Source organism: Pimephales promelas, chromosome 13, assembly GCF_988280905.1.
Source record: "Pimephales promelas chromosome 13, fPimPro1.hap1.1, whole genome shotgun sequence".
NCBI lineage: Eukaryota > Metazoa > Chordata > Actinopteri > Cypriniformes > Leuciscidae > Pimephales > Pimephales promelas.
Window position 1 is genome coordinate 26,111,117 of NC_142781.1, and position 17,601 is coordinate 26,128,717.

General features: G+C 37.4%; 1 protein-coding gene across 2 annotated transcripts in view; it reads left to right on the forward strand.

The window, feature by feature from the left end:
- The window catches only part of emilin1a (elastin microfibril interfacer 1a), a 38,659-nt gene that overhangs the window by 19,756 nt on the left and 1,302 nt on the right, over positions 1–17,601 (forward strand). The window contains exons 1-4 of one of the 2 annotated variants that reach the window (XM_039693122.2): positions 8,009–8,530; positions 13,623–13,742; positions 14,753–14,904; positions 15,134–17,191. In XM_039693122.2, the coding sequence (XP_039549056.2) occupies positions 8,373–8,530; positions 13,623–13,742; positions 14,753–14,904; positions 15,134–17,191 (2,488 nt within the window). In that variant the 5' untranslated portion in view covers positions 8,009–8,372. Of the gene's footprint in view, positions 1–8,008; positions 8,531–13,622; positions 13,743–14,752; positions 14,905–15,133; positions 17,192–17,601 lie in introns of those variants that run through there. The other variant, XM_089118768.1, reaches the window with a different exon arrangement.

Consider the following 17,601-nt stretch of genomic DNA (forward strand, 5'->3'; position numbering starts at 1 on the left):
CGCTTCATTTTTGGAACTCCAAAATGGTTCTATATAGAACCTTTTTTTGGGGGGTAAAAGGTTCTATTGGCCAAGTATGGAACCCCAGGGTTCTATATAGAACCCAGAGGAACCCTTTTTTAAGAGTGTATAGAACCTTTTAGGGGTTCCAAATATGTAGCGCTGATAGAACCTTTTAAGGTTCTATATAGAACCTTTTCTTCTAAGAGTGTATGACCGTATTTTATGTTTATAATGTTATTTCTGAATATTAATTGTGGTGGAATTGTTAAATAATGTGATATTATCTGATATCTGTGTTCAAGTTTGCAACCAGGCCAGTAGCTTCAGTGATTCTCTTTCTACCGCTGTTTTATTGATTCGTTGCTGGAATGCTGTCAGGAACATATCAAAAATGAAGGTGCACAACTCCCCCAGTCTGCCAGGCTGGATGTTCCATTCCTTGGCAGAATTCCCAACTAGGCCGATAAGACCAGATATATCTGGACTAGAAAGCTTTACACTCCTTTCTCTTTGGCAATGTTGATAAATATTTGGGACAGACTACTAATTCAGTAGAATTTTGAGTGAAACTTGGGATGAATATAATTATAGATCCATGAAATATAAATGAATATTTCACCTGAAATGAATTATTTACTCGTGTCGTTCCAAACCTTTCTTTCTTAATATGAAGAGATATTGCACATGGCACGCTGATTTGAGGAGGGGTGAGTAAAAGATGGCTTCTTTTTTTATTGTTGGCTGAAATGAAACACAAAGGCTACAGTTACTTGTAATAAAACGGAGACCACTTCTCGCTTTCACACCCAGTATTATACATTTTTGTCAGGATGTTGACACTCCTTGACAGTCTGCGTGTGTGAGCTTATGAATGCTGGCCTTTATACCAGCCATGCAGTGGAGTACAGCCAACTGCAACCTTTTAATTTAAGGTGGAGGAAAAAAGAAAACAAAGTATCACATGGTCTTTGTGACAGCTGTGTTGAAGTCTGTCTTTCTTATGGCTCTTGGTTTTGGGTTCCTCAAAAAGAAAATATTGTAATGCATCCTATAATCAGATGTTACTCCTAAATTTGACTGGTGTGACTTTACTCAAAACATCTTAAGGGACTCATTTCACTTTTACATTCGCATTTGAGATTCAGATGTAAGCTATACTTGTCTTTTATTTTATTGTATTGGATCCGACTTTAAAATGAACCCAGAAAGGAAACATGTTTGGCTTTTGTGCATGGGGTTTCAGTGCTCATTCCTTCATTGATCTTGTGTTTGGTTACGCTAGTCCAAAACGATAGTAAAGCAAGAGCTAGTGTTGGGGCGGGGGTGGAAGTCGAAGGTTGTGGATGGTCTCTCCCCTCATCTACTTGCACAAAGAAGGGCTTTCTTTCCTCATCCCTTTGCTTTCTTAACTCTTATTGCCATTAACCCCCCAGCACTGCACGGTTCATTGAGAACACAGTGGAGCACTGCTGCTCTGGTTGGTTTAAAGACACAGCAGGATCACACCAAAACCCCTTTCCAAGGCCTTGATCCCTCTGGGCAGGGTAAGAGTGTCTCACCTCTGTGCCATGTCAAAGTAAAAGGGTCTGAATCATTCATAATATTTATATAATTAACCACCATGTTCTATTAAAACCCTATGATGTATGAGCAACATATTCATGGCAATTTTGAAACTAACTTGTTTTTCCCCCTTAAATTATTCTAATGTGTTCCTCTGAACTAATTAAAAGTAGGCGTAACTTTATCCTAATATTTTACCACTATTTTATTTTATTTGCCATTCTAGTAATGTTGTTTCTGTTTGGAGTGAATTTGACCCTGCAAAGCATTGTGGAAAAATACAATACAAGACCACAAACAGAACATGAAAGTTAATCAGCCATCAAGATCTTCACTGTAGACTATGTGGGCTGGTGCGTTTCATTTTTATTTAGTTCCTGAATCAACATTGTTGTAATGTGTTTCATTCTCTCAGGATCATTAGAAGGTCATAAGTGTAAGCCACAAAATGTTGTGGAAATGTTTCGCTTTGCATTTCCAAAATGAATAGAAAAGCATATGCTTGTTTAAAAGCAAAACATAGTAAAAATGTATTTTTTCCCACATGAGAACAATGCCAAAAACCAACATTTGTGACCACTAACTGCGTGACTGCTCCAGCATGCAGATGGTAAACATTAAAAGGAATACAGCATTCTCATAAATGAAAAGAGTAGTTTTTCTCACAGCGGTTTTCTATTAAGTCTTCATATGTAAACCATGCAGTGTATGTAATTGGCCATTAAAACAGAGGTTAACAGGAATCCTGGTGCATGCGTGTGGTTGGATACAGGACACATATGATACAGGTGGCTGTTCTTTTGTTTCTTTTGCTTTAGTATTATCATGCTTCTCTGGAAAACAGTTTAATTGAATCCTATTTTAAGTAAATTATCCCTCATTTTAAATGGCTACTCATAAAATGGACATGGGAAATTGATTTGATTTGACTTATACCCCCTGTATTTTAAGGAAGAACATTAATTATTTACGATACATTATTCATTCGCAAAGAAAATTGGTGTCCTTAAAGTTTGGATTTTTGGGATTTGTATTTTTTTAATAAGGCATTAAGATCAATTTCCAAAAGAAATTAATAGTCAACTTTAGCATGGGTGTATTCACTTGCACTGTACACTGTAAGTTTATAGAATCATCCGCATTTTAATATGCCTCTGGACACAGCTTTTTAGATGGATGCCAAGGCTTTTTAGGTCAGGTAAATCTGCAATCTTTGACCTAGCTGGCAATCTGGGGTGTCGAAATACTATTGGGTGAATAAATTTGGCAATGGACAGAATCACAAAGACCAAAACAAAAACAGACATTCTGACACGGAAGTAGAATAATTGTCGGTAACATTGTTTTTCAAAGAAACAAATATGTGAACTTAGATGGTTTCCAAAATATCTGAAAACTTTGTATGGTAATTTTTTGCTTTAGTACAGTCAAAAATTTACACACAACACCTTTGATGAATTTAACCACTTGTACGCATTATACAAAAAGGAGAATTGTGTTTAATTGCTTCTAATTGACCTAATTTTCCTTCCTAATAACTCACAAAACACAAGCTATTCACTCGGTCCGGATCATTGAATCAGTTACTCACTGCTGTTGGATAAGTTGAATTCACAAATCATACGATGCGACATAATACGATTCAATAGGTTCAATAAAAATAGTCGTTTTAAATCGATTTGTTCATAAACTGGACATCGTTATCAAATCATAGAGCAGGTCTCTATTTTTTTACTTTAACGTCTGCATGAAACAGAAGTTGTGAAAGCCTTTTCTTCCCTATCTAAGTGAAACAGCTTCTCGAAGAAAAAAAAAATATCACTTGATTGTGACCATTCAAGGTGAATAAATATTGCAAAATTCCATAAATATAGAAAAGAAAGAATTGTTCATTTTGATTTCATGGTGACGTTTCCTGTTTTAGAACCACTTAAGGCCACCTAAATCACGAGTTAAGGATTATCCCACGTCTGAGGAGGCAAGCAGCAATGTCATGACACAGTGAAAATAATCCCTTCTAGTTAAAGACAGAAACGGTGACTGTGCTCTTAGAAGCAACGAGTCAAATCCCAGAGATTGGTTTTAACGGGACTGTGTTGCAGGGAGTGCAGCTGTCATTGAGGTTGATTGAATGTATTTATGTTAACTTTTGGAATGTGTGCAGAGAGCACGCTGGAGGCAAACCATAGGGCAGTGCACTGCACTGGGGTTTAACGGCTCTCGATGACTCCTGTTAAACTAACCGACCATAAAATCAAGTAGTATTTTATTTATTTATTTTTCATAGTGCAACTACTGTGATCTTGTAAACTATAAATTGGTGGTGGGTGGCAATCACTGGCATTCTTAGGGTGGCATTCTAAGTGTAAAAAACAACATACAGAGAACACACACAATGCCACGACCCACTGGTGTTAGGATGGCAGGTCAAGACAGAAAGAATGTAAACATACATCCACTTCAGAAAAAAACTGATTGAGGGAAAAGGAGGCTGATGTGTATAATAATGAGGCCCTGGAAAAACGGGAAAAACGAAGACCTAAAACGGAGAAGTTTAGAAACGCTGCAGCTGCATTTTGCGTTTTGAATCTCCGGAGGGTGTTTTAGTGTGGACGAGACAAAACGGAGAACTTCAGAAACGCTGACGCAGAGGCTGACGCTTGGCTCTATGATTGGGTGTTATCAGTCATGACGTTTCCTTCCCTGATTCGTCATTCACTGTTTACACCTTCACGCGCATGCCCAGTATTGGTGAATGGTCACGTGATCCGCGTTTTCAGTCGTTTTAATGTGGACGGAGATCGTTTCTAATACGCAGATAAAACGCTGGTGTGGACGGAGATTGTATTCGTTTTAATTCTCAGTTTTTAAACGAAAACGCAGTAGTGTGGACGGGGCCTGAGGCTCTGTAAAAGGCATACACCGTATAAAGTGATAGTGATTTTAACGGTAAAAGACTGTAAAAATGCTACAGTGAATAACTGTTAATTGGTTAACAGAACCGTTCCTTACTATATCATGGTAAATTTAATGTAATTTTACTGTAAAATACCATTAAATTTACAGTTTTTAAAGTAAAAATGAACAACACACTGTATAATTTACAGTGAAAAAACATAAATTGACATTCCCACAATTCCTTGCGTGACACTTCGCATTTGATGTATTTTTGTTGAAATAACTTAGTTTGCTTAGTCTTTTTCTAATCAGTTATATACATTAGGGTTTTCTGTGACATTTAATGTGGTTAAATTAATGTTTATTGCCTTTTTAAAATTTCATGTGTGTTACCATTATGGTGTTTAATGTCAACGCATTCTCAGCCCAAGGCGTCACCTTTGACCATGCTTCAATATTTGACGTTTTAGGCACCCTTTAGCGTCATTTACATGACGCGATCCTACGGCGTCATCTAACTGACGCTAAAGGAAAGTGTCAGTTAGAGGACACGTTTAGGTGTGGGGTGGGGGTAGGGTACACACGATCCTAGGGCAGGGCGCCTAAAGTGTCAGATATTGAAGCATGGTCAAATGCTTCCAAAGGCGTCAGTTAGGTGATGCCTTGGGGGTGAGGATGGGCTGTTAATGTTTGAGTGAATCACACTGTGCAGCTTTCTATAAATTATTATTAAGATTCTTGTGAGAGAGTGTCATGTGATGAGCTTCCGTATATCATGTGACTCTCATCACTGCTGTGATTGTTAGTTGTCAGTGTGTTACAATGGTACAAAACAGATATTAATACTTCAATTGGCCGATAGTTTAACATTATATCACATAATAAATACGGTTTATTTCTGTAAATTTTAAGTCCTGTAAAACCTTGTTACTGTAAAATCTTGCTACCGTATTTTATACGGTAAATTTCTGGGAATCACAGCTGCCGGTATTTTACCGTAAATTTTACCACAAATTGTTTTTACAGTGTAGTTTAGTTAAAATTTAATTATTTACTTTCATGTTGTTCCATTCTTTGCACATTCATGGCAGGTTATGAGGAAAGTCAGTCATGAATCGGGTTTATCGGACTCATGAGTTCACCACTACTGACTCAATCAAATCACATGAGGGAAAAATCTGTTTTGTCACATCCAAAAAACTACAGTAGGTTATTAGAAGACTTGGAATACAATGCACAAGATATATAGATAACTTCCATGATCCGTTGGTTCTCAAGAACTCAAGCTTTTGGTGAGAAAATGATGACAGATTTTTATTTTTGGTTAAACTTATTTCTTTATAACTTCTGTGAATATAAAAAAAATAATATGTTGTCAAAGCAACAGCCTGTGCTTCAGGCGACTCTAGTTTAAGCTTGAACTTTCCAGCTTCCCTTCCCATTGCTTCCTGTCTCATATCATAAAAAGCCAAAAAAAATAAAGCTTAATAAAACTCAGAAAAGATGGGGTGAATAAGACATAATCTTCATCATTTCTCAGAAATCTCTCTGTGAATCCCTGAGAAGAATGTGACTACCACAACACCCCCAGTTTGTTTCGTGTTGTGTACCACAGTTTTTGTTCACTGATTGCAAATAAACTGTCCCCTCAGGAATTTTAATCTGTTGTACAAAGTCCAGGGAATTAACAGTGCTTTCAGTTTCAAAATGAAAGTCGGGAAGATCCAGTGTTGGCTAAATTCTACACAGCCAAAATTGAAGGAAAATCAGGGTATACAATGCAGACTAAACTCAAACTCAAATAGAAACTAGAAAATGCTGTCTTGTGGTTGAATGACATTAAAATGCAATGAATATTAAAACGATTCATCAAAAGTGTCTTTCGCTCTCTGTGGTAGACAGACATGGATTAAGAGAGATTTGAATCTGTCTGATGCAAACAGAGTTTGGAGAAAAAAAAGAAAATATTACTAATAAGATGTGTGCTTACACACAGATTTTGGATGAAGGGAATTCCAAACACACCACACTTGCATTCACACACTTTTTCCTTACATCTGGCCAAGAAGACCTCACTCAAACTAACCTTGAATGTTTCAGTTGCTGTCTGCCTGGGTTCTCTTACATTACCACTGCCATAACTGAGGCACTACAAGTTGTCATAGTCCTCAATGCTGATGTCTAGCCACTCCCAAGACAAAACTTGACTTAGACAAGAGATTCTGCTAGAGATGAAAATTTGCTGAGGCAAACGTTATTCTGGTCCAGTAGACCGGAACAATCTTTGATGGTTAGGGTAGGTTAGGTCATGTCTCTTAGCAGCTTGGATCCTCCCTTTCGGCTTTGCTTTAGGATCACAGCAATTAAATGTGATGCTATCTCAGCAACCTTGAGATCAGAGGAAACTGTCCAGTGAATTCCTGACCAGAACTGGTACAGCTTGGGTCTCTTCTTTCCCTTTTGTGTATTTCACGTTTTTTTTTTTTTTTAAACCAGGGTTTAGAAAATTTGAGAGAACAGAAACTTTTTAAAAATCTTTTTCTTTTTAATTTTAGGGCTGTCATGTTATAATAACTTTAAAGGTGCATGACATTTTTTTTTTGACTGTAATAAAGCATCAAAATACCATAATATGTTTGCGATTTAGGAAACATGCTAAGATGACATACTTGTTTCTCCAAAAAACAATGCCACAGCCAATACTTTACAGTTGGCGGGAAATACAGCGTATTGCAGCCATGGAAGCCAGCAAACAAACTAAGTCGGAGTTAGCACCTAACCCAAAAAGCTCGATATTCAGAAACTGAAAAATCAACTCATCAACTTCCGTCGCCTTCCATTTTTTTGATTGTGCTTGTTCCTGTTGTGTGTCCCAATATGGCAATCTGCATGAGCGTCACATGACTCGAGGCGGGAGAATTTTGGACTGCAGTACCCATTTCGACCTCTAGCTTTCAGTCAATATTACATACTGCACTTTTAAATAATTATTATATTATTATAACTATTTTTAGCAGTATTTTTTAAACACAGGGCTTTACAAATATGAGTCTGAATTTAATTGAAAATGTTTATCTTCAGGTTTATACATCTAATAGCAGGTTGAAGAAAATGCAATGTCATCTAGCAAATATTTAAATACAGCAATAAAAGCCACTGAAGCCTCACACAGTATAAATGATTATCTACATGAAAGTATATAGCTACCTTCAAATATCATCATATTAGGAGATCTTATTAGACATCAAAAAGTATGAAAACCGCTGGTATATTAGGAATTTGCAAACAAATGTGAGCAGTCAAAACTGATTTTTTTTTTAAGTGGGTCAAATTCCTTTGCTTTAAATAACACAGATGAAACAAAAATGAAAGGACAATGGGTTAAGTAGATAGCAGTTATATGTCTGTAATAATTAGAGTTTATAGTCTACTTGAGTCACGTTTGAAAAGAAAAAAAGAAATCCAGGAGGGTCCCAAAACTCAGAGCGTGGTTCCTTCCTGAGAGAGAGAGAGAGAGAGAGAGAGAGAGAGAGAGAGAGAGAGAGAGAGAGAGAGAGAGAGAGAGAGAGAGAATTTTGGATCCGCATCTATTCAGGGCAGTTTTCACATTATGACTGGGCAGATGAGAAAGAAAAAAAACGGACATTTCTCATTAGGGTGTGAGTGTGGACCGTTGTGGATCTTTTGCGAATAATGTGCACTGCGCACAATGATGACAGCGGGGCAGAAACTTAGCTACACAGAACTTTATGAAACATATCAGTGCTGAACATCGACTCATGGAGAGTTAGTGGGGCTGTTGAATTGCGCTCGGTGTGTAGGTACAAGTCGGAGTTTCTACGTTGAAGTTTTTGGATGTACTTTTTTTTAACGAGCGCATTTTTAAATTCTGTTTTGACTTCTCCGTCATGGCACTATATTTTGTATTATTCGCTCTGTTGGCTCTGATTTTGCCCGGAGATATTTGGGGAGCGGGAACTTACGCGTCACGATACAATCAACATGTGGATGAGAGTCAGTCTGTATCTGCTGCACAGAGTGGAACTAAGGTGACCAGTAGACACAGGTAAGATACAAACGAGTTTTCATTTTAGCAATAACCTGCAAAAATCTGAGTTGATAATTTGATCATTTAATCAAATTAATAATTATAAGTAATACATTTGTACTCTGAAAGATGTTTTGTCATGTAAAATGTCCTTCTGGTGGGCCTAACAACTAAATTAAGATCACGTGGTGTGTCACACGTACCTTTTTTACACGGAGCTGATATGCTATTTCAAATATAAGTTCATAGTTTTATGATTTTACTAGTTTCTAGTCACTAAGACCAGTATGAAATCACCTCTTGCCCTGTGAGAGCGTGAGCTACTGTTGGACAGGTCTTCCCTTTTTTGGCATTACTAAGCAGACGTCAATGCATGTGCATTGGGACAGAGGCCAAAGGATGAAGACCTTAAGTGCACTTATCCTGGCATTAGCACAACCCAGTGGTGTACAGAAGTTCTGCGGGAAAGAATATGTTGGCCCCTGGCACCACTGCTTAAGGCTGTTTGAACTCTGTTTTGTTTTTACAGATGTGTGAAATATTACATGACTTGTGGTAGCTGAAATCCCCCTTCACAGTGTGTCATGTTTCCTGTCTGTCTAATATGTTGGATGATATAATTTGCCCCTCTACTTTTGATCATGTTGCAGGCTACTGAGTCAGTCCACATTATGCGTCATAAATAGCTGGTATCCTTTATGAAATATAAGTATACTTCAAGTTCATTTTATAAAGTATACTTAAGTAATGTACAAGTATATTATTTTTAAAGGGATAATTCACTTTGAAATGAATTTTTGGTATGTTTTAGCTTACCTCAAGGGCATCCAAGATGTAGGTGTCTTTGTTTCCACAGTAGTTTCAATTTTGAAATTTTTAGGTCAAACCGTTCTTGTCTTTCAATCATATAATGCAGGTCTATGGTCACCCCCTCAAAGAGCATGCACAGAGAAGTCCAAATTAAACATGATTTAATGACTCGTAAATGTAAGTACACATTTATGGCCTAAGACACGAAACGAGCGGTTTGTGTGATCTCTCGCGTGTGTACGTCACTTATAGTTTACACAGAGATTTCACAAATCTTACCATTCACTGTGAAGATCTAGACATATTTAGATATACAGGAAATTGCAATGGAAGACGATTTCGATATATCAACAGTCAACGTTGATTTTTTTCGCAACCGCGCGAGAGATCACTTCCGGCGCTTTCTGGCGCTCGCGCAGACCGAAGCACCCAAGCCTTCAGATCACTTGGACGTGGCTGTAGTTACAAGAGGTAAAAACTACTGTTCGTTTTCTCACACAAACCGCTCATTTCGTGTCTTAGGCCATCGATGTGTACTTTCATTTACGAGTCATTAAATCGTGTTTTCGTTGCATGCTCTTTGATGTGGTGACCATAGACCTGCATTATATGACTGAGAGACAAGAACGGTTAACTGACCCGACTACTGCAAGCACTACTGCAGCTCTAGTAAAATAGGGCTGACAGGGTTCATTCATAAATTTCATAAAACGTGGTATATATGCACAATCGACAAAGAAGAAGTTGATCCAGGAACATGTGGTACTTGGTGAAATCACGTTCACCTGTCGAGGCAGCGCGTAGATTACTGGTCTGCAATAAGATTTTGTGACTTGATCTGCGTGCACAGTGTTTGCTTGTTGGGAGATTGTTTAAGCATCTCTCAAGACAGTTTGCTAAGCTCAACTTTATGTAAATCATTCAGATTTCAAATGGGAAATACAGACTTTCTTACCCATGATTGCAAACATTTGTAAAACTGGATATAACAAGTAAATATGATATGGGAGCAATGTAGGGACACTGACCAAGACAAATGCTAATCTTTGTACGGAAATATTTTGGACAATGTAAAAAGGTATTTGATATGAATTTCTGTGGTTCTGCACATTAATGATGTATCAGTATCATTCAATGCAGAAAAAGTCTGAAAATAAGCCGGGGGAAAACCATGAAAACAGATTTTTAAATGATGGCCTTTAGATTGCATGCAGAAAACTAATCTGCCTTTAGACAGCATGCTTAAATATATTTGAGCTTTGTTTGTATGGATAACTCAATTACCCTGCAAGCCTATCACGGTTTCTCTTTTGAGCTTTTAATACATTGCCCTATGTTGCTGTGTATTCTCACTATTATTTCTGTCCAAGTTCTGTTTCTGCTTGGGATGTTGAAGGAATACTTCATTCCTTGCCAAATTGGGTCCTGTGGATTTTTATCCTGTTGAGGAGAAGTGTTTATTTTTAGCCGCCTTAAGATGGATGTTCTTGAGTCTGAGTGACACAGGCCTGACACTTGCGTCTGGGTCTTCTTGTTTATATGACTAAGCAGTGAATTTTATTCTTGTATAAAAATGTATGCTGGCAGGTGCAGTGTCTTAAACATAATGAGGTGACTGGAAGTGTTTATAGACAGAGTTCTTTCCAAAACCAAAAAAAGTATCCTGCTTCCAATCCTGAGTAATATCCATTGTGGTAATTAAACCGGGAGCAAGAATACAAGAATGCTGCACATTGGACCTCATTCTTAAGACTGATCTTGAACACAATCAAAATGGATTTGTGTACATATGAGACAAAGAAGCCATTGTGGCCCCAAAGTTTTTGTTTACTTTTCCTCTCTCAAATTTGATAAAGCTGAGAACCACTATTTCCTTTTTTCTCATTGGTATACATGGACTCAGGCCTTTGTCTTTCTTTTTTCTTTAACCACCCCCACAGACTACAACAGAAACAATAGCTCAGTGTTCTACTGCCATCACTCTTTAGTTGTATACCCCAAATACCACAATTTGTATGCATGTCCTAATTAATGCATGTGCACACGACGTCAATGAATCCATCCATAAATTTGTTATTAATGTTGGCTTATATTCAGAATGTCTTTTCATCACACCCCCAATCCAAACTCACAAACACAGTAGGATATGCATATTAATATTTCACTCTATTTTACAAACAAACACAACATTTTGTATTTATAATGCATGATGAAAAAGCTTTAGTCAATATTTAGGTCCACAGAAACACAAATAAATTGCTTGGTTGTCTGTGGTGAAGATGTCCGTGTTGAACTTGTGTACTCGGAGTGTCTGGGCCCCATTTATTTGTATGTGTGAGAGCAGAGCACTTGCAGTTGATGCATCGAGACATTCCAGTCTCAGCACTGCTCATGATAACGAATGACTAACCAGGCTCAATGAGTTATTTTAATGAACCAGTAACATTGGATTCAGGCCTGGTTTCAATCCCATCTAAACAAGCTCCCTGAGAAAACAGCATAATTTATCTCTTTAATCAGAAAATTTGTTTTTAAATCATGCAGCTCTCTAAGGTGTTGGGGAAACTACATGAAATTCTCATCGAATATGAAAACAATTCCACATGAACATAAATGAGCATCTTTTGTTTACCATATTTAATTTTTTTTAAATATAGTATTATTATTGTTTTTTTTAAATATTTTTTTAACATATGAATATGTGCCCAGAGCAGATTGGGGCAGAATGGTGATATCTCCCCTCTTATATTTTTGATAAGCTGGATAGGAATCATAAAGAATTAAGTTTCCAATTCTTATTCCTCTTAACGATTTCAGTTCCTTATCGGTTCAATTAACAATTTTTATTTTTAGTTCTTTTAAGGAATAGCCTACATATTTGTAACAAATAAATAAATAAATAAATAAATGCAAAGCCAAATGATGAGATAATTTAAATAAATAAATGTAAAACATTTATTGCCAAAGGTGTGTTTACAGAGACTTTTTATACACTTTTCCACAGCTTATTTAGAGGTAACATTACTAAACAAACAAAAATGGGCCAACATTCAGTTCATTAATCAGGCTAAAGACAAAGCAGGATAACTTATATTTTTACCCATTCAATAAATATACAAGAACAACAACAACAATTATAATAATTAAAATATTATTATTATTACTATTGTTATAAAAATATAATATAATAATATATAATAATAATATAATGTAATTTAAATGATTAAAAATACACAAATTAATAAAGAAATGTATTATTGTACTGGTTATTGTACTAAGTTAAAAATAAATATTTAAAAATAATAGTTTTACAAGATTTACAAATTATTGTGGTCTTAATTTCATTCCTTTCAAACTTAAACCTTAGAGCTCTTATTTTGGTGGAAAAACCCAGGAAGACCTTAAAGCTCTTTTTTTGTGACCGATTTATAAATGATTCACTTTAAAAATTTGGAAAGATGGCTGTCATAATAAGTGACCTAACAGCCATTGCAAAGATATACTCAGTAAATGCTCTGCAGTAGCATTTACTGTGAACCAAGCCTCTCCAATAAACTGAAAACACCACATTATGAAACATGGTGTAGCACGTCCATCTCTTTCTATAATTACAATGCAGCCTTGCACATAGTAATAATAAAAGCCATAGTTGTGTATGTTTGATTCATCATTAGAGTCACTCATTTGGGAATCGGACAACACTGGTCAGCTGTAAGTATTGATTCACCTAAAAGAAGTGGTTTATAATTAGAGACATTCGTTCAGTAGTTTGAATGTACTTGCGCTGAATGTTTTGTCTCACTAAAAAGAACTACCATGCTTGTCTGTTTCACCCATTAGATTTAGTAGCGGCACATGAACTGATCATCTCTTCCTACTAGTTATAGCACAAAATAAACATGGATGACCATCAGAAGTAGGTTAGAAAAAAAACAAAACATCATTTTTCAAGTTCAAGCCCTACGACGGTAATCTACTAACTCTCCTGTCTGGTTTGATTGTCGGTGGTATGATTGGTCAGATCACTTGTGAACCAAACTCTCAGTGAAGGGGCAATTTAAATAAGGACCAGCTTTTGCTGCCAACCCTAATGGTGCCATAACTTTGCTAACTGGTTGCACTGATGTGATGCTTTGTTGGTGTCATTGGAGGATAGTGTTTGTTTTGAAGGGCAATTATTTGTAATTTAATTAAAGATAACTTTTTAATTTAGTTATGTCTACAATGAAGAAGCAAGTCCTCCACCATTTGAATTGAAGCCTTAAGAAGAATAATTTGCCCATGCTTTGTACACAAACAGAAACTGGTGTGCCTACGTAGTGACACGGACTGTAAGCTGTGTAATGGAGGATGGAGTGGAGACCTATGTGAAACCTGAATACCAGCGCTGTGCTTGGGGCCAATGTCCCCATGTGGTTTTGTAAGTATTCATGTGCAAAAACACTGCCAAATTGCATTTAATCTTGGTTACCACTCGCTATTATGACAGTGTCAACCCGGAAAGGTTTGGCCCATGTCCCTCTCTCAACGGGATATATGTCCACCAAATTATTTGTGGAATGAGATTGGAGAGAAGTTGAAACAGAAATCTGTCTCTGATGAAAGTTACTTGTAATGTTGTTATTTTAATCATTTTTTTTAGAGAACAAATTTCAGCCATAAGTCCAAGATGAAGTTGACCTTATTCTTAGGTCTTAGTAAACCTCAGTTTTATCTAAGATCTTCAAAGACAGCCATAATACCAGTCCCCTATACAGAAGCCACATCACAAGTATGAATGGAGTATAAACAATGTTCTAATAATAGCAACAACTGCACTTGAAAGTTAAGTTAGACACACAAGAGGGTTGCCAGAGCAAAGCAAACACTTTCAAAGATTTTAATGATCTACTGAAAGGTTTGAATGAATAAAATAACAAAAACATGGCCAGAAACAACAGCTCTAAGAAAATGAAGAACAGGCCTTTATTGTTTCCTAGCAGAGTTTTGGCCTTCTGAAAAGCAATAGCCTAGGATATGAACGTAACAGAAATATTTTATATCTGCCTACTTGAGCAGTGCCATTATAGATGCTCCGGTTAAAGTCGTGAAAGATGATTAAGTTAAACTCCGGCGCAAAATAAACCTTTGGTCTAATAACAAATTGGTACCTAGTCTACTGTTCGGTTTTTAGAGATAAAACTCTTTACATTCGATTATCATGAAAACAAATCTCAGAGAACGGTTGACTAGGTACAAATGTTTTATTAGACCAAAAGTTCATTTTGCGCTGGAAGTCTCCATTTTTATAAATTTCAGAAAAGTACAAACATATTAAATCTTCCATTTTACAACAAAAAAAGTCAAGTTGGACTAGTATACATATAATTCATATTCATAGTTTGAGCTCTTGTTAGAACCGAATTTGACAAAATTTCTCACACCACACAGGTATCGGACTGTTAGAAGACCACGGTACAAGGTTGCCTATAAAATGGTCACAGAGATGGAATGGAAGTGCTGTCATGGTTACTCGGGTGATGATTGTAGTGAAGGCTCCTCTGCCAGACAGGACAGCAGTGGCAGACATACTGGTGAAGAAGGTATGGCCTTACACTTAACCCTAGAATGCATAAAGGGAGTCTAATTGATCTGCTAGGTTGTGATTTTGAGAATATTTTAATTGCTGCAGCATTTCATTTTCATTTTATGTCTTAATGAAGAAACATTATTGGTATGGGTCATGCATTCTAGGGTTAAAACAGAAAGAAAATATGCTTACTGAATTAGTAAATGTTAAATAACTTCAATGTTAATCAATGTTATTAATAGGGAGAATTGACAACAACACGATCAGACAACTTGAGGAACAAATTCAAAGCTTGAATAAAGACCTTCACAACCTCCACTCAATCGTACACAGCATGAATAAGAAAATGCACGAGGAATCTCGAAGGGAAGGCATCAGTGGCAGCAACAATCTAGCTGACGCTGCCCAGTCAGGGATGAAGGAGACCATTCACAGCATCCAGACCAAACTGGACATGCTGGACAACATGACACAGGTCCATGACAAGACCCTCACCAGCATCAACAACCACCTTGTGGGCAGCAATGGAATTGGGAACGAATTGGACAGTCGGTATGGCACATTTAAAGAGGAAATTCTCAGGGAGCTGGAGCGGCGAGTGACACTGTCTTGCTCGTCTTGCCAAACTGGAGTGGAGAGCATGCAAAGGCAACAGCAGGAGGACAGAGAGAGGATCCGAGCGCTGGAGAAGCACATCAGTGTGATGGAGCAGCACCACCGTCAAACTGTAGAGATGCTTGAGAGGGAACTATCACGCTCTCAGAGCTGCTGTGATTCCCTGAGCGATCTTGACAGGAGACTTAGCGCCATTGAGAGGAAGGTCAGTTCGACTGCAGAGACGTATGATATCCTTAGAGGACATCTTGAAAAAGAGTTGAGAGGATCAGGCAATGGAAATGGTGGTCGGGGGAAAGCACTTGATGAAAAACTGAACAGTCGTCTTAGAGACCTGGAGAGAAGACTGAACGGGACTGTGAGAAAAACCGAGCAAAAATGCTTCCATACTGAAACAAGTATGAAGGAGTTTGTCCAGAGAGAGATCGGCCAGATTAAAAACTCTGTCCTCAATCGAAATGATGATCATGGTTATAGAATATCAACCATGGAAAAAGGCATCCAAGACTTGAACCGTTTCTTTAACGATCACAAAAATAATCTGGAACGGTTAGGGAACAAAACAAATGATCTCGACAGCGGACTTAAATCAGCGATTCATTTGTGCACAGAGACGTGCGGTCCAAAAATGAGTGAGACAGCAGATACTGTGAAAAGCCTGGAATGGAAGGTTCTTGGCAATGAGGAGGACATTAAGACGTTTGACACCAAGCTAAAGGAATTAAGTGTGTCTGGTGACTCCTTATTTGACCGTATTGAAGATCTAAGCCATGACGTTCAAAAAATTAAGGACCTGACAGGACACAACGGAGAACACTTTAACCAAATCATCACCGATGTGGAGAATATGGGACGTGATTGTGACATATGTAGTACGATAGACAGAGAGCTCAAAAAACTAAGAAACATAACCAGCTATTCTTTTAATAAGTTCCAGGGAGAACTTACAGATTTACGCGGAAAGGTAGATTCAGATGAGTATGTTTGCTCGCAGGTATGCTCAAACCTCCAGGAGGAAGTGGGCAAATTGAAAGAAGAGGTAGAGAAATGCACAGGCCAATGCATGAACAGTATGAATGACCATAAAAGGAACATAGACAATCAAAACACCTTAACTCGCAAGCTTGGCAAAGACCTGAAGTCCATTCAAGGTGACCTCACAGGAGTAATCCAAACGTTCAGCTCCATCAATGACACTCTGAAAGGCTTCAGGAACACCATACAGAGGCATGACAACTCCATTTCTGATCTGAACAGGTCTAAGGACGAATTTAACTCGGATTTAGATCGGATTGAGGATGATTTTAACAAGCACAAAGAAGACAGTAAAGGACGTTTTGATGGGATCAGTAGCTTTAACAGCAATTTGATGATCGAAATGGGAGAATGCAAACTTTCTCGAGAAGGGCTGGATAAGAGACTCTCGAAGTTGGAGGGTGTCTGCAGTAGACTGGATTCCTTGTCAGTGAATCTTCAGACTATCAAAGATGGCCTGAGCAAACATGTATCTGGGCTTTGGATGTGTATTAATGACCTAAACGCCACAGTTATCTCACACGGTGAGGCCATCAACAGCATTCATGATGTTCACTTAGAGAACATTAGTGGCAGGATGAACAACCTCAACTCTTCCATACTTCATGTTCTCAAGGAGTTCCAGATCTTCTCTGAACACGACTTTACTGGTAGGTTCTTATCTAGTTAGGAATAAAGATTTTTTTTTAAATAAAGAAGAAGTCTCTTATTAACAGTTTTCTATTTGAATGTATTTTAAAATGCTATTTATTCTTGTAATGGCAAAGTTGAACTTTCAACATCATTACTCCAGTCTTCAGTGTCACCTGATCCTTCAGAAATTATTCTAATATGCTGATTCGGTGCTCAAGAAACATTTCTTATTATTATCACTGTGGAAAACAGTTGTGCCGCTTAAAATATTTGTGAAAAACGTGATACACTACCATTCAAATGTTTGGGGGAAATTGTCGTTGTGATACTCCTAAGTGTTCCTCGTTTGGATTTATTAAAGGCTGTTTTTGTTTATTATCTCTGCCGTGCACTTATTACTGTAACCAGACATAAAATGACATTTGGG